The following is a 21,201-nucleotide window of genomic DNA, read 5'->3' as shown; positions in this document are numbered from 1 at the left end:
AACTCTATTGCTTAGAACACGGTATTACTCCCGATGGTGACTATATTGACGACTTCAGAGTTCGTTCCGCTTACCGAGATATAGATGATCAGACTTTCTCCACATTTTTCTCAGTAACTTCTGCTGGAAAACACGTACCAAGGGCCGTATTCGTAGATTTAGAACCTACAGTAGTTGGTATGTTGGCAAAATAACATATATTGTGAATGAATCAAAAATTCTCTTCGTCGAAATTGGAAATAATATTTTTTAAAATTAAGAAGTTACTGCACCATCATATAATTTTCAATCAAAATTTTAGGCTCATGATGGTTGAAAATATAGGAAATTTCCTATCTAGAAAGTTTTTGTGATGTGTAAAAATTCAATGTCAATTTATGTCGTTCTAAGATATGTACTTGATTAATAATGTGATATATGCCTTTTTATAGATGAAGTACGTACTGGAACTTATCGCCATTTATTTCATCCTGACCAATTAATCACCGGTAAAGAAGACGCAGCGAACAATTATGCAAGAGGACATTATTCCATTGGTAAAACTATTTTATAATATTCAATGAAAATTATCTAAACTTATTTGTTTTTCTCTCAAAGGTAAAGAAATTATAGACTTGGTTCAAGAAAGGCTTCGAAAATTGGTCGAAAGATGTGACTGCATACAGGGTTTTTTCTTGTTTCATACACTTGGCGGAGGAACAGGTTCTGGTTTTACCACACTTTTAGCAGAACAGTTATCAGTATGCTATCCAAGGAAATCTAAATTGCAATTTGCAATTTATCCATCACCAAAGGTACTTGATCATTATTTTAGAAAAACTCATAATTATTATAATTGATTTTTACTTCAATGTAGATTTCTACTGCAGTAGTCGAACCTTATAACGCCGTAGTTGGAACACATAACACATTAGGTATTACTGATGCCGCTTTTCTTGTTGACAATGAAGCAATTTACGATATTTGTTGCCGAAACTTGGGAATAGACCGTCCAACTTATACAAATTTGAATCGTATTATTGCTCAGACAGTTTCGTCCGTAACAGCTTCTTTGAGATTTGATGGAGCTTTGAATGTGGATTTGAACGAATTTCAGACAAATTTAGTGCCTTATCCTAGAATACATTTTCCTTTGGCTACATATGCACCCATAACATCAGCGGAAAGGGCATATCACGAAGAAATTAGGGTTGCTGACATAACAAACGCATGTTTTGAACCAGGTAGAAAAAACAATATAAATAACATATATTTAAAATATAGAATTCTATAAAATACATTGTACAAAAAAGTGGAACTGTTTCTGATAATGTTCAAGGTAATCAAATGGTCAAATGCGATCCAAGGCATGGAAAATACATGGCTTGTTGTCTTCTGTATAGAGGAGATGTAGTTCCTAAAGATGTGAATTCTGCCATAAAATGCATTAAAGCAAATAGACGGATAAAATTTGTAGATTGGTGTCCCACAGGATTTAAAATTGGTATTAATTATCAGCCTCCTACTGTTGTACCAGGAGGAGATCTAGCTAAGGTAATAATGTAATTTTATGAAATTGATTATAGAAACTGCTTCAAAGAATACACTTTTTGTTACTGGCTTTACCAGTAATTAATTTTTTTTTTAATTAATGGTGTGTTTAGGTCCATCGTGGTGTCTGTATGTTGGCCAACACCACTGCTATTGTCGAAAGCTGGTGTCGTCTGACTCGCAAATTCGACATGATGTTTGCAAAACGTGCTTTCGTCCATTGGTATGTCGGTGAAGGAATGGAAGAATACGAATTTTTAGAATCGCGTGAAGATTTAGCGACCTTACAAAAAGATTATGAAGAAGTTGCTTTAGACACTTGTCGGGACGATGGCCTTTACAGCCGTAAATATGAATTCTGAAAAGCATCTCCAAAACTGAAATAGCATTGCATTAACTGAATGGACAGACAAGATGTTTGCAAACGATTTGTCGCGATGCATAAAAAGAAAATGAATGAACATATATTAAAACTTTCTAAAAAAAAAATTGTATAATCAAAATACATAAAAGTCAAATATGAATGAAAGCATTAAAAATCAGCAAACAAGAAAACTATTAAAAACCTGGAAAAAAAAAAGTGAAGACAAAAATATAAAACTGTAATATGAATGGAGATTTTGTTGCGTATTTTGTATTTAGTTTAATGAATATATGTGCGTATGCTGTTTACACAATATGTACAGCTATTTTTATTTATTGATTATCCACATTAAGTTCTGCAAATTTTATTTAAATAGTAAGTAAATTGCTTGCGAAACAATTGTTTTGAAGCCATAAAAACAAATTTAAATTTTGGTTATGAATGCAGATTGTGGGACGGATTCTGATGCATAACAGACAAATGTTATGGCAAGGCCATTTTACGCTCCAATGTCCAGTATTTGCTGCGCATTTACGCGTTTTACACATAAACTGCAACGTCACTCGTATGTTATGAACCTGAGTCAGAAAGACTCTGTTATCTAACATAGTTTTTTTTTAAATTTGTGCAGTTTGTTATGTTTTCTATCTAACAATCTGATAAAATCGCCTGACACCACATGTCTTTTGTCAATATTTAACACGAATTTGTATGGAAAGTTCTTCATGACATAGCCTTGCCAAAACATTGGTTTGTTATGCGGCAGAATCACACACAGTAAATTTTAGCATAACATTTAGTATTATAAAATCACGTAAACACAAATAAAATTATACAAAATTCTGATATCAAGATTCAAACGATTATAATAGATAAATATTTGATTTGTAAAAGTCTGGTACTAGTTTTCGGAGATACATAGAAGTAAAAGGAAAAAATTATTATTTAGTTACCGAAAGCTATCACTGAACAGAGACTCTTCAAATTAATAATGTTTGTTATAAATTTTTGACTCTTTATTAAAAATTTTAAAAGATTTTGCAAACGATTTTAACTTGAACTTTAGCATTATGCTAAGAAATTTTAAGTAAATACCCTTTATCCTATATATTATTTTAAATATATATTTAATTTCATCAGAAAAAATTGAAAATTTGAAAATATGGACTATTTCGATTCGACGTATATGTTCCAGCCAACTTTGATATTTGCAATTTATCACAATCCATTCAGTGCACAATTATAGTAAGCCATGTGATTTCAAATCCAGATTAGTAAGACAATCGTTCTAAATTTTTACGTTCTAAATTTTATCGTTCTAAATTCGTTTTAGTATTCGATTTTTTAAAAACTTCTTTCTAAATTGTTATTTCAAAATTCTATTTACGTTTAGAAACTAATCGCGATGCCTTTATTCCAGAACAGTTTCAGAATGGTAAGATTTTTAAAAATTTTTAGGTATTTAATTTTGTTGACATAAACATGTCATTATGATTCTGTAAGCAACATTTAACTCATGTATACCATATATACTACTTTGGTATACTATTACCAACAATATTAATTCAAAAATATGTTTAAATTATTTTTTTGTAATTTTTTCAGCGCGAATGCATATCGATTCATATCGGGCAAGGTGGTGTCCAAATTGGCAATGCTTGTTGGGAGCTTTACTGCCTCGAACATGGAATCCAGCCTGATGGCAGGATGCAATCAGACAAAAGCAGAGCAAATGGTGATGACGCTTACGGCACATTTTTCAGTGAAACATCCGGAGGAAAACATATACCTAGATCAGTTATGGTGGACTTGGAACCATCCGTGATAGGATAAGAGGATAATTTAGCTATATTTTGAATTTTTATGGTTTGTACTAAAGATCTTATTAACTTCTTGAAGGAGAAGTTTTTTTTCATGGAAGATACCGCAGTCTTATAGATCATACTAATTATTAGCGACGATTGGCTGAGCCCTTTTTTTTGTAAATAGCAGAAAATTTTCGTCCGCGTTTTAGCTCGCAATTCTGAATCGATTTTAAAAATTCAAAAACCGTTCGAAAGATATTGGTTAGGAATTGTGCTGATTAGTTTTTAGTAAAGATTCGCTGGCACGTGTTCTTGCAATTAACAGTTGAAATTTTTTTTGACGATTTTCATGTTTTTTTGGGGATTGATATCATGATCTGCTAGATCATACTAAAATATTACGGTCCTACGACAACTTGTTTAACTTTGAAAATTCGTCAAAGTTTGAAAAAATTCGTCGCGTGTTTTGGGGTTTGTCGAAATTAGACATTTCATCGACGTTTTCTCATAAACAGTTAAGTCGATTTTAAAACCTTAGAATCCAATTAATGAAACTTGGTAAGTACTTGCGTCGGTTATATTTTTGATACAATCAGCTGGGCCGTTTATTTGTAATTAGCAGAAAAGTGAAAAATTTTCCGTCCACGTTTTAGCCAAAAATTTTGAACAGATTTTAAAAATTTTAAAACTATTCGAAAGATATTATTTGGGAGTCGTGCTGATTAGTTTTGGACAAAGATCGGCCGTTTCTTCGTAATTAACTGTTGAAAAAAATTTTTGATGAAACTTTTTATGTTAATAGATATCATGGTCCTGAACAACATACCAAAATTTTTACGTTTTTACGGCAAGTAGTTTAATTTTAAAAAATTCATCAAAGTTTGAAAAATATATAGTCAAAACTTATGTCCAAAAGTTGCTTTTGTGATGTAATGAGTCAAACATTATCAGTTAATTCAAAATTTAAAACAATACGCTACAATTTTAGGAAGTACATGCACGCGTCTGTGCAAAATAATTAATATAATTACAATTAATTTTAATGTGTTTGAGAAAATATGTTCGAAATCGCAATGTTTAGATTATTGAAAGCAATAACTTTATTTTTGAAATAAACAGTTGAAAATTGTATCGAAGTATCTAAATTTCAATTTCGATTGATTAAGTTAATTCTTACATATTTCGGGACATTCATGCAATTTTCCTTAAGGCTAAAAGCCACTTTCAACTAGTTAAATTCTATAACAAACCAAAATGAATAATGTTTCTTCATATTTTGCAAAATTTAGTACAAAGTATGGCTTCATAGGCTTTAGAGATATTTTTTATCCAATTAAATTTATCCTTATTACAATTCTATAATATTGTGACACGTTGATTTATTATATTAAATCTATAAAAAATAAAAACTCATTGCATCGATTTTAAACTTTTAGATGAAATTCGCACGGGAACGTATAAGCAACTGTTTCACCCAGAACAACTCATCAATGGTAAAGAAGATGCAGCAAATAATTATGCAAGAGGGCACTATACAATTGGAAAGGATATTATCGACGTCGTCCTTGACCGCATAAGGAAGCTATCCGAAAATTGTCTTGGTTTACAGGTATGAGACATCTAATTTCGGAATACCTTTCATTGAGGGTGATAAATATTCTAAACTACTTTCTCAAAACTACTTTCTCAAATAAACGACTATTTAAATTTTATTAATTTTTCCATAATTTCAGGGATTCTTGATTTTCCATTCTTTCGGTGGTGGAACTGGATCCGGTTTTGCATCATTACTAATGGAACGTCTATCTGGTGATTATGGAAAAAAGTCTAAATTAGAATTTGCAATATATCCAGCTCCTCAAGTATCAACAGCCGTGGTTGAACCTTATAATTCCATCCTTACAACTCACACCACTTTGGAACATTCAGACGTTGCATTTATGGTCGATAACGAAGCTATATATGACGTCTGTAGACGTAGTTTAGATATTGATCGTCCATCCTATATGAATCTGAATAGACTCATAGGCCAAATCGTATCATCTATTACGGCTTCATTACGATTTGATGGTGCTTTAAATGTCGATTTGACGGAGTTCCAGACTAACTTAGTGCCCTATCCTAGAATACATTTTCCTTTGGCCACTTACGCTCCAGTAGTCTCATCTGAAAAGGCTTATCACGAACAGATGAGTGTTGCAGAAATTACAAGCGCATGCTTTGAACCCAACAATCAAATGGTGAAATGCGATCCTCGCCAAGGAAAATATATGGCATGCTGTATGCTTTATAGGGGAGATGTTGTACCGAAGGATGTCAACGCTGCCATCAGTATTATCAAATCTAAACGCGCAATACAATTCGTAGACTGGTGTCCAACTGGTTTCAAAGTTGGCATCAACTACCAGCCACCAACGGTGGTACCGAGTGGAGATTTGGCAAAAGTTCAGAGGGCAGTATGCATGCTGGCAAACACGACTGCAATCGCGAGGCTTGGTCCAGATTAGACCATAAATTTGATTTAATGTATTCTAAGCGAGCTTTTGTGCATTGGTATGTTGGAGAGGGTAGGAGGAGGAGTTTTCAGAAGCTCGCCAGGATCTGGCAGCTCTAGAAAAATTATGAAGAAGTTGGAATGGACACCGTTAATGAAGACGATAGCAGCGAATACTGAAAATGTGTTTTGTTTATTATTTATTAGGTGAAACTTTGAATCTAAATTGTGATGTTTTTTATTTAAATAACGTGCTTGTGTAAATAAACTGAAAGCCTTATTTGTGTGTATAATTTACATTTTTACTACTTAACAGATCAGTATATTTTATTAATTGCGATATTCGACGTATTAAGTAATTCTAATTTGTTAAACTAAATTTGAAAAAGTGTGTAATTTCAAAAATTTGAAGTTTTTGGCAACAATTTCTCGAGAGGTCTGACCAAATACCTTTTAGCTACTAAATTCATTGAGATTTGGAATAATAAGCTACAACTTTAGGAGAGAGAAGTTGTGCTGCATATAATTGCTGATAATTTAAATGTATTTGAAGATATTCAATTGGAAATCACAAAAATTCTGAACCGATTTGTAATGAAACTAGTAGTGTATGGCATCGTGCCTTAAGATAAATTGCTGAAACTTCCCGTACCTTAATTCGAGAAATATTAAATGTTTTCAAATAAATTATTATAATTATTTGAAGTATTATAAGTGATGTTTAGAATTTTAGCCAAAATTAGAATTAAAATCCGAATTATTTTTCGATAATCAAATTTATTTTTAACTTCCCGTAGGGTAAGTTATTGTAATGGGCCAAAAATCGGAATTGAAAATTTTTACATTTCTCAACGTTTTGAAGGTTTCTGAACGTTTTGGCATACCTCAGAAAATATGGATGTGTGTGTGTGTGTGTGTATGTATGTATGTATGGATACAAATTTCCAGTCACGTTTCAGGGCGCACGGATCAACCGATTTGAATGGTTCAAAAAACATTCGATTCCTATTGATAGGGAAAAGAGCTGATTAGTTTTTGGCAAAAGCAGGTCCAGCCGTTTCGGAGATACGGAGCAAAGAGTGCAGAAAATAGAAATCGAATTTTTGAGAGAACGGAGTATCCGATTTGAATGATCTCAAAAACATTCAATTAGTAATGATTGGGAGAAGTGTTTATTAGTTTTGGCAAAGGCAGGCCCAGCCATTTTGAAGATACGGAGCTAAATATGTAAAAAATGGCAGTTTTTGAGAGAACTAAGCGTCCGATTTAAATGATTCAAAGAACTTTCTGCTTGTCTTAACAAAATAATTGATTTTGGAAAAAAAAAAATTTTCCATTGTTCCATTTTTTTTTTTTTTTTATAGTTTTTTGTATATCGAAAATATTTCAGATTTTATTTTAATTCTGACTATAGTTCTAATATACTTTACAAATAATTTCAACTCTGCAATTCAGTTTATATAATTCTTGTAAATATTACACAATGTTACAATATTTAATTAATCTATTTGAAAACATTCAGTATTCCTCGAACATTTCGTTACGGTACGGGAAGTTCCAGCAATTTGCCTTAAGGCACGATGCCATAATTGCCTCAAGACAGAATTCCACTTACAGCTAGTTAAAATTAGCTTCGTCAACGCAAGCAGAAAGTTTTTTAAATCATTCAAATGGGATGCTTAGTTCTCTCAAAAACTGCCATTTTTGAACATTTTGCTCGGTATCTCCGAAATGGCTGGACCTGCATTTGCCAAAATTTAATAACCACTTCTCATCATCATTACTAATCGAATGGATCATTCAAATCAGTTGATCCGTTCTCCTAAAAGCTGACATTTTTAGCACTTTTTGAAGTTAAAAAATGAAAGATATCAGATAGAAAATGGACAAAGATTTGAACAAAACTGAATATTTTGCAATAGTTTCTAACAACAAAAGTATCTACATAAACTTAAATTTAACCATTGTTATCTCATAAATTGTATCTATTGTTTTTCATTATTTAATTCAATTACTTACATATATTGGAACTTCATGGGACTTGCGTTAACGAAAAATTTCACTTACACCTAGTTTATATCTATTAATTTATATATTAATTAACCACATTATTCATATAAGGAATTTTTAATTTTGATACAATCTTGAATGTAAATTTGATAAAAAAAGTAACAAAGATAAATGACAGTTAACTATTCCCTGGTTTACAAAGCTTTGGCTCACTTCCTAGACAATATTAGAATATAATATATTTATATAAAGTATATACTTGTGCAGATATTTCAAATTTGTATTTCTTATATGTTATTTAATTTTTAATTAATTAATTTCACTCATTTCACATTGTACATCGAAAATTTTAAAATTTTATGACAAATTAGTGTCAGCATCTAATGGCGGCTTACTGCAACGCAACCGAACGAAGTTCGTATGCATTCGTATGTTTAAAATTGACACTTCGTTAACCGACTTTACAGTTTGACAGTTTTTTAATCGGATTGCATTATTTTTAATATTAACTAATTTGATTTGATGGTAAAATAAATATGGAGTATCTTAATAAATTAATGTTGAAGAAAGCTGGATTTTCGAACATTGAAATACCTTCGGACATTTCGTGTCAGAAGGATTGTCCTACATACTTAAGGAAATTTATTGGCAACAATCAAATTGATTTTATTTATAAACATGTGAGTTTGATGTCTGTTTTATAATAAACTATCATCTTTCGTATATGTAATATTTAGCTATCAGCATAGCTTAATATTTTATCTAAATAAGTGCCTGTATGAGGTGTGATGTGCTTCATGTTTCTTTCTTGCTTTACATCTGTTTTTTAATTTATTTTATGCTCAGTACCACTATACAAATATAAATTCAGATATTAAAAAATAGTTGTTATTATATATACATATATACATACAATAATTGACATGTACAAAATAATACTATTGTATAGATATTTTGTACGATACCAGACACTTCCGTCTGTCTGAGATGTATAAAATTTATATTTTCAAAAAAAAAATTATATATATACAGTAGAATCCGATTAGTATGACGCCGGATATATTGACAACCGCTTTATATGACGTAATCACACTAGGAATTTGATTTCCATATAAAATTCCTTAAAAAAACAGCTGTCTAGTCGGATATATTGACCTCGCTTACATTGACATGTCGCTTATAATGACCCATTTTTGCAAAAAAATATATCCAATTATAATGACTGACATGATTTTACATGTTGTGACCAAGTCTACAAAAGCAATTGCTATGTCTTTTGTGCACAGTAGCACCAGGGACTGTTTTTACAATAAAATTATGCAAAGAAATCAATCAAAAATTACTGATTACTTACATTAAAAAAAACACATTTGTATGTTTATGGGTAGGGTAGACTAATTATTAATGACCCACCACGGATATCTCATAAACAAATAAAATTAGATTTTATTTAACAATTATATTTGATAGTAGAGGGCGAAAAATGTATAAATTCATAACCAGCCATCACCTTTATTTTTTATGACTTTGCTATCAGAAGATAAGCAGCACATGAGTGCGATAAAAAGGACCAGCTGAACCTTTACTTTGGCAAAGGTGTAAGCAATAAAATAGAAAAGTTTAAAAAAAAAGCAATTTTACAAGAGATTAATTGAATAAATTGTTATTCAGGCTCTTCTGATGAATATTTCTGACCAATAGCAGATCAATGTAATATACTGTGTTGTCTTTGTAACAAATGTACCCACAGAATTAATATTTTGCATTGGTTCAATAATGTAGCATAAAATGCCTTTAAAATTTAATAAAAGAAATTGCATCTGTTCGCCCCCTGATTGTTCCACTTTACCCCGTATGTGAAGTAAAATGGGTCAGATACCAAATGTTTAAAAAATAGTAAAAAATATAATATTTATATAATTAGGAATTATGTACGTATGTATGTAAGTTTTTTCTGAACATAGTTTGATAGATGCTTCTTTGATGTATGTTATGTGTTGTTCACTGGGTTTAGACAGTATAATTACCGTAAGTCAAATTGGACCGTTGTGCCCCCGCCCTACCCTATGTCAATTTATTTTATATTAAATTTTAATGTGTCATTTTTATTTTTAATTAAAACGTTTGTATAGGCTTTTCTTTTGAATTACTGAAACATGTAACATATTTGCATATTAAAAAGTTTTTCTTCAGTACGCTTTTAATGACGACCGGTTAGTATGACGAGATTTCGGCGACCCTTCGATGTCATACTAAGCGGATTCTACTGTATATATAATTTATTAAGTTTGATTTTCTAGATCGACGTAGAAGAAGATCTATCAATTACTGTGGATACTCTCGACTTTAATCAAACCAGTGAAAGCCTAGATGGAAATCCACTAAAATTAGAATTGGCAGATGAGTCTTTCAATGATGTCATGGTCGAGTATAAAAGTGCAGCAAAAGTTCAATTATGGCATAAAAGTGAAGCAAAACATGGTTTTATGCTACGGAAAGATTCAATGTATGTTGATCTTAAAAAAAAATAATAATTGTTTTTTCAAAATTGCTTATTTTAAATTTGCAAATCTTAATGTTAAAATTTGCTAAGTATAATATATAAAAATTTAAAATTGATATTTTTTATAGCACAATCATTAACGGGAGTTATATTTCTTTATTCATATAAAGATAATAAGTTTTATAATTTTGAATTAGACCCATCAAATAATTATTGAATAATTTATAATTATTTTGATTTTAATTATAGATTGATTATGAACAATTTCTTATCAAAATGGAACAACCAAAATGATTACCAATGGATTTGGTTTTTGGTTGATGCAAAAGATTATATTTTGTTTGGATCGAGGCATCTTAATGGTTGGTGGTTCAATGCTCGTGTTAAACCAATGGTAATACTTATTATTCATCATTGTCCATTTTTAGGACAGTAATACTTAATATGATATTTTTAAAATATTGTTTTATAATGTTATGATCAAGCATCACAAGTTATTAGTTGTAGTTTATTCATTAGTCTTTTGAACCCTTGATTTTTAAACAATATCCAATAGTGTACATGCATAACTTGTAGATAAAAATAGATTTCAATAGTTTGTAATAAAGTATTATTAATATTTTTTTATTATTGTTCACAGCCTTCTGTTTTATATAATGATATAAACTTGAATGTATTGTTGGAAAACTACATTAAACAACATAAGTTGGAATATAATGATGTAACTGTTAATGTTTCTGTGGAGTATGATTTACGAAGTAATGATATTGAAACTTTTGATGAAGAAAATTTATCAGTACCCCCACCAATGAAACTTCTAGCTTATTGGAATGAATTATCATTGACCATTCCATTATCAGGAAAGACAATACTGGTAAATTTTATTATTGTATGATCTGATTCAAATTTTATATGAAAGATACTTAAATTTCAGTTTATAACCAGTGGATGTATTATTTAATTATGTTGTTTCATATTACATATAAAAAAATTATCATACTCTTATAGTTAGTCCATACAACAATTTACATAGGCATATAGTATATTGTGCATTTGAAAGATTATTTCATATTTAATTCAATTTACTGCAGTTCTGTATTTGTAGCGGCAAGATCTATCTGTTGGGAGTGAGTCGAAATCAAAACATTTATGGAATGAATTATGTATAGTTCAAGAGCTTTATGATTTAATAAAGAAACATCAAAATACTTCAAGTGATATGATATATAAAATTATCATGCCTAGTAGCAGGTAAAACTTTACATAAAAAATATGAAACTTTATTATTAAAAATTTATTTTGTCTTCATATACCAGATCAATCTTATCATTACATATTGATTCCACTATTTGAATAAAAACTAATGTATTATTAGAATATATAACTCAGATAAATAAAATGATTATAAAATTAATTACAGTCACACATATCAATTTTATTTTGAATTGTAGTGATCCTGATTTATATGTACCAGTCGAGGAAAAGTTACAAGAAATGTTGCATCAAGATCATGATTATGACATAGAACCAGCAGAAGAAATCCAAAGTTTTAATCGAATTGTATTTAATGGCCGGCTACATCTTAGTTTTTGTGATAAAATTTGGACCATTCTAAAAGGTAATTCATATTAAATATGGATAACTGTTTGCATTAACTAAATTTTGACATATTTGGATTTGATGTGGAATTTTACACATATTAAATGTGTTGATCTTTTCTAAAATTTTAAATATTTTCAGATGTATCTTGTTATTCACAATTAGTCAAATGCTTCAATATAATTTTCAGTACAATAGCTCATGGAAAAGTTAATATACAGGTAACTATTAATAAAAAAAAAGTGTACTTATTTTTGACTATGCTTATTACATTGGATATTAAGTATCAATATTTCTGCTTTGAATTTCTGTACTATAATCATAAGTGGAAGCAATAGTCATTTAGATGATTACATTAAATTTTTATTACAATAAAGCATTGTTGTTGCAGTATATTATCCAAGAAGATTTTGTGAGCATTAATAGTTTTTAATCATATACTTTCTGTAATTTATTCTTGTAGTAAGCAATATAACAAATTATCATGCAGCTTTTGTTGTATAAATTCTATACAAATTAAATAGTATAATTTGATTTATAGCTATGTGATTTTCATATCGATTATTGACATTAACATTATAATTATAAACAACACATTTAATTATTTTAAGACTGAAGAAAATACAAATACACGATTAGAAAGCCTAGTTTATGATGTATTTCATCATAGAGCTGCCATCCCACATTTATCTGGTTTACAACCTCTTGAACTCCTACTGGAGGCTGGAGTTGAGAAATTGTGCAAGGATTATATTTATTTCTTTGAGACATATAAACTCTATCATAATAAACTACCTTTCTATGAAATGTAAGTATGTGTATTTATAACTCTTCAGTCACATTGCAAATTTATGTCTGAAGTAAATATATTATAATACCAAGTAATCAGCACCAACTCATACTATAAAAATATATACAATATAAATAAATACATGTAACATTAATATACTTTTTCAGCCCAAAAGAAACATCATCGAACATTGCATACAGTATGATGAAACCTAGATTAACTATTCATCCAAATCAAGCAAAGCAAAAAGTTTTTAATAGTTCTATTGATGCAATAGTTTTTGAAAACTCTAGGTAAATATGTATTTATTCTGTTTGAACACATTGTTAGCAGGCACATTATTGACACATGGATCCTAGTTTTTGAAATTTGAAAAAGAAAAAGCAGTTATAAATTATTCGAGTAAACTTCATTTTAGCGAGAATATTGTAATAACAAACAATTTAAAAAAGAGATAAAAAATCCGGAATAATTTTGGTTTGTTAATTTTTTGAAAATACAGATTGTTGTTACTAGGATATGGATATGTTATTTTTAAATTTACTTCTCAAGCTATTCTGAATCATTGTATACAAAATCGGAAAATGTTTTTGTGTAAAAGCGATGATAAATCAATGGGTTTCTCGAAAAAAGCTGTACTGATTTCATGAATTTAAAAACTAATTGATAACAGTGAATTTCAAATTTAATTGAATTCTATGTAATTAACAAAAGAAGCAATTTTATGACAAATTTCAGAAGTTACTTTAAACACCTTTAATATAATAATAATAATTACATATTTTTTTGCAGATTTGATGAAAAAGAATACACCCATAAATTTAAAATATTAGCAAGAGTTCATGTGGTTCTGGAAGCTTTAATCAACATTGAGAAACCTTCAAAATCTGAAATGAGTAATTTCCCATTTATCCTTTATCAATTTGTAACTTATTTCTTATAATGTATTTGATGTTTGTGTTCTTATCCATTCTAGGTAATCTTCTTGAGATGTGCTCTAGCTTAATGGAAACTGTCTTAAATGAAAAAGATCCTGACTACAAGCCTCCACAATCTCTAAAGGATTTGCAAAAAAATGTTGAACAAACTATTAACATTCCATTACAAACTAAATATGCTAAATCAATTATAAGGTTAGTATTTTCAAAATTTATTTTTATATATTAACTTCTTCTTTTATATATTAACTAATATATTATAAATAATGTTTTTTATATTTTTAACATATTTTACATCAATAGAAATCCAAATGATCCAGAATCGGTGCATGTTAAATTTTCAACTGAAAGAAGTACACGAAAAATCACTACACAATATAGCTTTAATATAAGCAGTATGTTTCCTCCACACTTAGTGCAGACAAAAAATCTAGGTAAATATAATTCAGAATAAATTGTTCTATTACTGTAATTTTTTTTTAATATATACTATTGTGTGTATTATTTTCAGATCATCCGGAAACGGATAGTAAAAGTCAACTATATAATGTTGCTGCTTTCTTTAATGTTGGAACTCCGGTTTGATAAAATTATGATTGGTTGTTACTAACTTTGTGTAATGTTAACAAACTCTTGCTTCTACTTACTATATTTTAACATTCTTGCAATAAAAACTTGATATTTTACTTAATTAGTGTTTGTTGAATGGAAACAAATTTTTAAAAGCTACTATTTCATATTTGTTAATACTTTAATCTTCATAAATTAAGATGTTGTAAAGTTGTTGAAATTGTAAATTTATTTGTAGAATTAGCTATAGTTAAGTTTAATTGTTTTTAATAAATTATAGAATTAATGAAATGTTCATGTTTCCATTTGTCTCAAATAACAATTTTAGTGCATTAATGTTTATTAAAATTACATGAGTGGATAACATTGAATGGAAAATACTATCATTATTTTTTATTACAATTTAATCAAAACTTCTAGTATCACTGTGTGATAGTAGTGATGTTTTGTTAGCAGTTTAACCAAAATTGAAATTGAAAAGAAAAAAAAGTGAATACATGCATATATTGAATTGACATTTTTGCAATTCGAATTTTTTTGGGATTAAAAATAACTTCTTACAAATCTTTGTGCAAAAAATCCACATATTCATATAAAAACACTTTGTACAATTAATTATGCATTGATTTAAATGTCTTTTATGCAAATGTTAAAGTACTGATGTTGCGTTTATTTAAACGATTCAAAATTCAAATGCTGAACTTAAAAATTGGATGAACGCAAGCTTAAAATAAAATTGTAAAATACTGAATAAAAAATCTCATTTTTCAATGACCTTATCAAAAATCTATTTATATTTAACTTTCGGAAAAAAGTTTGGTTTTGCTAGAAATTCCGAAGTTTAATTATAAAAATTCAGTATACTTACTTTGGAGTTTTCAGTTGCGCCAAAATATCAAACTTTTACCGTGACTGTTTTAAAGGTTACTAAATTTCAGTTCGTATGCATTTTATCGCTTATTTACAAATATAGGATAGTTTTTGAAAGGCAAAGGCCTAAATATACCTAATTAATTCGAAGCATTTTGTGTATTGAAAAAAAGCGCCTACTAAAGTAGAGCAAAATTTGAATTTCGTACAAAAACGGTGTGAGCAACTTCAGGTGTGACATTTTCTGTGCAGTGGTAATACTTATCGTCTGCCATGCGGATATCGTATTAATGGCTACCTTTTTGTGATCGCCTTTGCTCTGAGCAATTTTACACGGTGTTGTGAATTTGATATTCTAACTATTCGTGATGGGTTTTAACAATATTTGGTACTCTCATCCCCGTAAATACGGCCAGGGATCACGCTCTTGGTGAGTAGGCTCAATAATGATGTGTAAACGTATTTATTTTGTAATTATTAGTAGGATTACTAAGCCACGCGGTTTTTTCCATCTGACGTTTAACATTATGCTTTTCCTTTTAGTCGATCCTGTTCCAACAGGCACGGTTTAATTCGTAAATATGGATTAAATATATGCCGCCAATGCTTCAGGGAATATGCCAACGACATTGGATTCAAGAAGGTAAAACAGTTCTTAACCTTAAAATTTTTATCTTAATTGTGTCATTAGTGCCCACATTCCCATATATAGTAATTAATTCGCAAATTTAATATATAATCTAAACAAAATAAAAAACCTTAATGTACAGGGTTTGAACATTAAAAAACTTTACTTATTTTTAAATCAATTATGAATACTCGAATGAGTTAAAGTGGTTAATTTTTGATAGCGTTTTAATTGATTATCCAGTGGCTAGGATATTCTTTTTGCACTTATTATGAATAACAGTTTTACATAGAATATTTTGATTTTAGTTGAAATAAAAATGCAATGCTTTGCTAAACAAGCTCCATTTAAGTATTCTGATTTGTCGCTCGTGACTAAGAAGTCAGTTGTCAATGTCTCGAACATATTCTTGCTGTTGATCTAATATTTACTACCGATATAAATGAAATACCGGTATTTTATTATCTATGCCTGGCTGCATCCACTTTTTTTGACTAAAACTTAATTTTCGATTTATTGCATTTCTGATGAATATTTTTGTTTCAGCTATCATAAATCGTGATGAGTGGCAGTTTGGATAAGGATGCTTATTTTGTAACATATTATTATAATAAATATCTGTTATAATAGAATGTGTTTAATTTAATCTGAAATACTCTGAAAAATAAAGGATTCTTATTTTGTAACATATTACAATTATAATAAATATTTATTGTAATAGAATGCGTTTAAATTGCTAGGAAATGTTTTTATAAGTAAAAACATTTCATTATTAAATATTTTTGGGCTTACACATTTAAAAATGTAAACTTATTTTTTCTAAATACGATCCCATAAGGATAAAAGCTAAAAAAATATCTGAAGTAAAATGTTTAACTGGTACTCATTTCTATTTATTTGAATTACATGCATATTATATGCATACTTTATATATACATAATACATGTGTATGTGTGAATCTTATTGTATGATGCAGTTCAATTTCTCAAAAAAGTAAAATGAACTGTGAGCATGTGCAATTTAGGAAGAAATACTATTGACAAAATTTACCAATGCCCCAAATTTAAATATTGTAATTTTTAAGGTGGCATTAAATGGAATTCTAATACAACCTTAGCAATTTAACTTCATTCATATTGGTATACTTTTGGGATACATTCTGTCTTGGACAATGAAATAATATGCATTCTATGTATTACTTTCAGTTGGAATGCAAGGCTAAAGTTAAATTGTTTAGAACATTTCAGTTTTATTTGTGGTTGGTGAGAATATAATTATTTTGTAATTCACAGTGGATAGTAATGATGGTATTATATTAAAAAAGTGCGAATGGCGGTGGCACTAGACATCCAATTTTATAATATTGTATTATGAATGTTTACATGGAATGATTTATATTCATTTTATCAGTGTTATTTGAGTACCATCAAATGTTCCAACACCTAATTTTAAAACACGAACTTATAAATGTTTTGTGCTTGTAAAAATGCTGGATCAAGTAATAGGTATGTCCATATTGCACATAACAAGTTTATTAATGATTAACTCCAGAAAACTGTATTATATTATCAGAATAATTTTGTCATTTTGGCAATTTTCTGCCTGTTTACAGTATGATAGGTGATAGGTAAATAAGAATTGTTAGACTCTGGGGCAAAGGCGCTCCAAACCAAAATATTTTTCTTCTGTTACTGGAACATGTTATTAGCTGCTTCAGTATATTTTTAGTTTTATATAAATTGTAAATATCGATTATTGCAATGGATCTCATTTCAATATTTATCTGAATATTTCAATATCTAGAAATCTTGACTTACTTTTAACCCTTTAACCTACAATGGCGATCAGAGCCCGCTTACGAAGGCTAGGACAAACGTAAATATTACGGGCATGGCTCGCGAACGATAATCGGGCCAGAAGCAAATATTACGCATTACGGGCATGGCCCGGTACGGTGATGGCAAGAATAACAAAATATTAATTTATAAGAAACTATGAAACACAAAATTAATTTTATTTTTGTGATACTGTGTAGGAAAATAGTCACGAACGCTGCGCCAGCTTGTACAACTTTGGGCCAACATTTTCGAATCTAAATCGTAAACTAGTGGGGCGCGTGGCATCGTGCCTTAAGGCAAATTGCTGGAACTTCCCGTATCGTAATTAAAAATTCGAGGAATGAAATTAATCAATAATTGTTTTAAATAATTTCAAATAGACTATTTATTATAAATACATACTGTAAATTTATATGTGCTTATTGGGCGACGAGCGTATTCTACAAACAACTTATGTGCATGCTTACAAGAAATTTCTTTAATTTATTTTTAAATTTGATTTTTTTGATAATTTTGAAATTTAAAAAAAATCGTTTTTTTTAATTTTTGAGAATTGGGAAATTTTTGAATTTTGATTTTTTTTCAATTTCGAAATATTCTCAAATTTTTGTAAGAAATTGTTCTTTTTAAATTTTGATGTTTTTCAAATTTTTCGAAATTTAGATTTTTTTTTAAATGATGAAAAATTTCAAAAATTTAAGTTTTCTGAAATTTTTTTTTTTTTGAAAATTCTCAAAACAACGAAATTTTTTGTAAAACCATTTTTGCACACCGTCTACACAAGAAAACTGCATGACCATTTTTGCACCCTTTGCGCTCTATACCTGCGGAACGGCAGGATGTGCTTTTTGCAAAAACGCCTCGCCATGGAGTACCGAATGTTTGTTCAATAATACAAATCGGTTATTCTACACTGTCGAAAATGTCGAGGACATTTGTTTGAATTATATACATAAACTTCAAAATTAAAAATCTTGGTACGGAACCCAAAAAAATTGACACAAAATGTGTACACATTAATAAAATCTCTATAAAATATCTGATAATTTGACATGCATATGAACGTTTTACCGCCTAATTACATTAAAAAAAAAATATTGAGAATCCATAACCGTTAGACCTGCCATTCCAAAAATTTTAACAGTTCTTTGTTTAATCAATATAAATCGGACGCTCCGTTCTCTCAAAAACTAAACTATAATTTTTGGCACTTTTTGCCCGTATCTTTGGAACGGCTAGACCTGCCTCCGCCAAAAACTAATCAGCACGTCTCCTTATCAGTATGAATCGAATGTTTTTTGAAATATTTAAATCGGTTGATCGGTGTTTCCGAAATCGTCGACAAAAATTTGTATCCGCACGGGCACACACATACGCACTTACACACACATACATCCATTTTTTCTAAGGTATGCCAAAATATTCAGAAACCTTTGAAACGTAAATATATATAAAAATTTTCATTTGCGATTTTTTTTGCCATTACTATAACTTGCCCTACGGGAAGTTAATTAAGGGGTTAAAATAGTGAATTAAATTGAATAAACATTATTTTCTCAGTTTAAAATTGTGCAATTAGTTAAAATATCATATTTCAAGCCATATTCTGGTCAATAATAGACAGTTTCTTTTACATTTGCAAAATAGTGCAATGTATTATGTACTGTGGAGGCTCTTGAACAAGCAGTAAGCAAGGAATAATATTGTGTTTTATTTATATAATATGTGTACAATAACAGAATAACCGATAATAGAACTAGGTGTAAGTGGTATTTTGCTTTCAAAAATGTAGCATAAACTTTCTCTGGTTGCATGAACAGGAGCTAGGTGTAATTAATCGACTGAATCCATAAGAATTTAGATTTACTTTGTAAATTGTGACAATAAAATTTTCAACTTCTATATTTTTAACATAAATATTTTGCGTTTTATTAAAAACTAATCAATTCATTTTCCTACTGATGATATATTATATGCGCATTATTTTTATGTCCTATAATCGCACGTCAATTATTTAAAATTTTATTTTTATTAAATTATTTAGGCCTATAATATTAATAATATAATATAATTTTAATAATAAAACTTTAGGATAAACTTCGTTACTATGCAACAATTCATTGCATAGTAGATCAATTATATAATTAAGAATTTAAAAAACCAACAATTATTTTCAAAGAAAAGGCCCGGCCGATTTTTACCAAAAACTAATCAGTGCGATTTCCAACTTTTCTATTCGATTTACGATTTTTGATATTTTTTTACATTTATTTATCTGCTGTTTGTAAAGAAATGGCTTGACTGATAGTCGCGCAAAACCAATCAATGCATGCAGTGGCGTTGTGCTAATATTTTTTGCCGGAACGCTAAAATTTAAAAACCGGTTCAAAAACCGGTTTTCATGTTTGTTCTGGTTCCGTTCGAAAAGGAAAGGAACAAAAATAATTACAAAACCCATTTTGTGAACATATATGTATGTTTATTACAATAATAGGAACATTTAATAAAAATTAGTTCGATTATATTTTTTTATAAAATTCTTTTATTGAATCATTTTCTGTATACGGCGATTTTTACAATTTTTTTGCCGGAATGCGTTCCGGCTTAAAAATGATTTGCCGGAACGACGTTCCGGCGCGTTCCGGCTCGACAACACCACTGAATACATGTCAGCATGTCTCATTATTGCAACAGTTTTTGAAAAAACTTTGATGGAAGGTCAAATTTTGGCCCACATATCTTTCGATCAGTTTTTTACTTTTAAAATCGTTTTAGCATTTTTGGATAATTATAAAGAAACGGGTTGTCCGATTGTCACGCGATCCTTATCGAGTTTGAGTTTTCGGAATCGGTTCGTCCGTTTTTGAGAAAACGTCGTCAAAAGCTCAAATTTCGGCTCACATACTTTTACTAATGTTGGTGTCAAACGATTTAGTATGACTTGAAACGTCGAGAAAACATAATTTTTTCTACTTTTTTATTTCCATTTGGTTTATATAAAATTTTTACTATACTTCGTATTCCTGTACTATATTTTCTATCAACTGATAAGCCACATACTGATGCCAATCGACTTCATAGAGCATATACCCCATTTTCGGAGGCGAATACATTTTTCATAAATCGCTTTTCTTACTTTCAGACAAAATATGAAATGCGGAAAAATATGAAAAGCATGAGCTTTTCACGAAAAACGATTCGTAAAGGTTCTGACTTTGCGGTATTTTACTTTTATTGTTAAATGTTAAACGTATGTCGGAGG

The 21,201-nt window shown here is 29.4% G+C and overlaps 3 protein-coding genes and 1 pseudogene across 3 annotated transcripts in view; all 4 read left to right on the top strand.

The window, feature by feature from the left end:
• Nucleotides 1-1,892, top strand: part of LOC113388244 (tubulin alpha-1 chain-like) — a 3,660-nt gene extending 1,768 nt beyond the window's left edge. The window contains exons 3-8 of the mRNA XM_026625643.1: nucleotides 7-177; nucleotides 432-536; nucleotides 598-794; nucleotides 857-1,223; nucleotides 1,319-1,533; nucleotides 1,644-1,892. Coding sequence (XP_026481428.1) covers nucleotides 7-177; nucleotides 432-536; nucleotides 598-794; nucleotides 857-1,223; nucleotides 1,319-1,533; nucleotides 1,644-1,892 — 1,304 coding nt within the window. The remainder of the gene's footprint in view (nucleotides 1-6; nucleotides 178-431; nucleotides 537-597; nucleotides 795-856; nucleotides 1,224-1,318; nucleotides 1,534-1,643) is intronic.
• Nucleotides 1,893-3,484: 1,592 nt separating this feature from the next.
• LOC113387945 lies at nucleotides 3,485-6,373 on the top strand (annotated as a pseudogene).
• A 2,381-nt stretch (nucleotides 6,374-8,754) lies between these two features.
• On the top strand, nucleotides 8,755-14,675 carry LOC113387943 (protein zwilch-like). Its single transcript, XM_026625325.1, has 13 exons — nucleotides 8,755-8,883; nucleotides 10,504-10,709; nucleotides 10,956-11,100; nucleotides 11,347-11,580; nucleotides 11,812-11,957; nucleotides 12,158-12,324; nucleotides 12,447-12,526; nucleotides 12,917-13,113; nucleotides 13,263-13,388; nucleotides 13,888-13,991; nucleotides 14,072-14,228; nucleotides 14,337-14,467; nucleotides 14,545-14,675. The coding sequence occupies exons 1-13, from the start codon at nucleotides 8,761-8,763 to the stop codon at nucleotides 14,616-14,618; spliced, it is 1,890 nt and encodes a 629-aa protein (XP_026481110.1). The 5' UTR covers nucleotides 8,755-8,760; the 3' UTR covers nucleotides 14,619-14,675.
• Nucleotides 14,676-15,769: 1,094 nt separating this feature from the next.
• On the top strand, nucleotides 15,770-16,771 carry LOC113387807 (40S ribosomal protein S29). The gene is made up of 3 exons (XM_026625184.1): nucleotides 15,770-15,903; nucleotides 16,017-16,116; nucleotides 16,648-16,771. The coding sequence occupies exons 1-3, from the start codon at nucleotides 15,842-15,844 to the stop codon at nucleotides 16,654-16,656; spliced, it is 171 nt and encodes a 56-aa protein (XP_026480969.1). The 5' UTR covers nucleotides 15,770-15,841; the 3' UTR covers nucleotides 16,657-16,771.
• The last annotated feature ends 4,430 nt before the right edge of the window (nucleotides 16,772-21,201 follow it).

Source organism: Ctenocephalides felis, unplaced genomic scaffold (assembly GCF_003426905.1).
Source record: "Ctenocephalides felis isolate EL2017-DRISC unplaced genomic scaffold, ASM342690v1 CF-g0.4_SCAFFOLD_03572, whole genome shotgun sequence".
Classification (NCBI taxonomy): domain Eukaryota; kingdom Metazoa; phylum Arthropoda; class Insecta; order Siphonaptera; family Pulicidae; genus Ctenocephalides; species Ctenocephalides felis.
Note: the sequence above shows the minus strand (reverse complement) of the source record. Positions and strands in the feature narration are given on the sequence as shown.

What these genes read in the sequence shown, in the direction of transcription:
- LOC113387943 (XM_026625325.1), top strand. Translation starts at nt 8,761, where the DNA reads ATGTTGAAGAAAGCTGGATTTTCGAACATTGAAATACCTTCGGACATT. An exon ending in ATGCTCGTGTTAAACCAATG is followed by an intron (nt 11,101 to 11,346) that starts GTAATACTTATT and finishes TATTGTTCACAG; the next exon opens with CCTTCTGTTTTATATAATGA. An exon ending in AATTTGGACCATTCTAAAAG is followed by an intron (nt 12,325 to 12,446) that starts GTAATTCATATT and finishes AAATATTTTCAG; the next exon opens with ATGTATCTTGTTATTCACAA.
- LOC113387807 (XM_026625184.1), top strand. Translation starts at nt 15,842, where the DNA reads ATGGGTTTTAACAATATTTGGTACTCTCATCCCCGTAAATACGGCCAG. An exon ending in GGCCAGGGATCACGCTCTTG is followed by an intron (nt 15,904 to 16,016) that starts GTGAGTAGGCTC and finishes TTTTCCTTTTAG; the next exon opens with TCGATCCTGTTCCAACAGGC.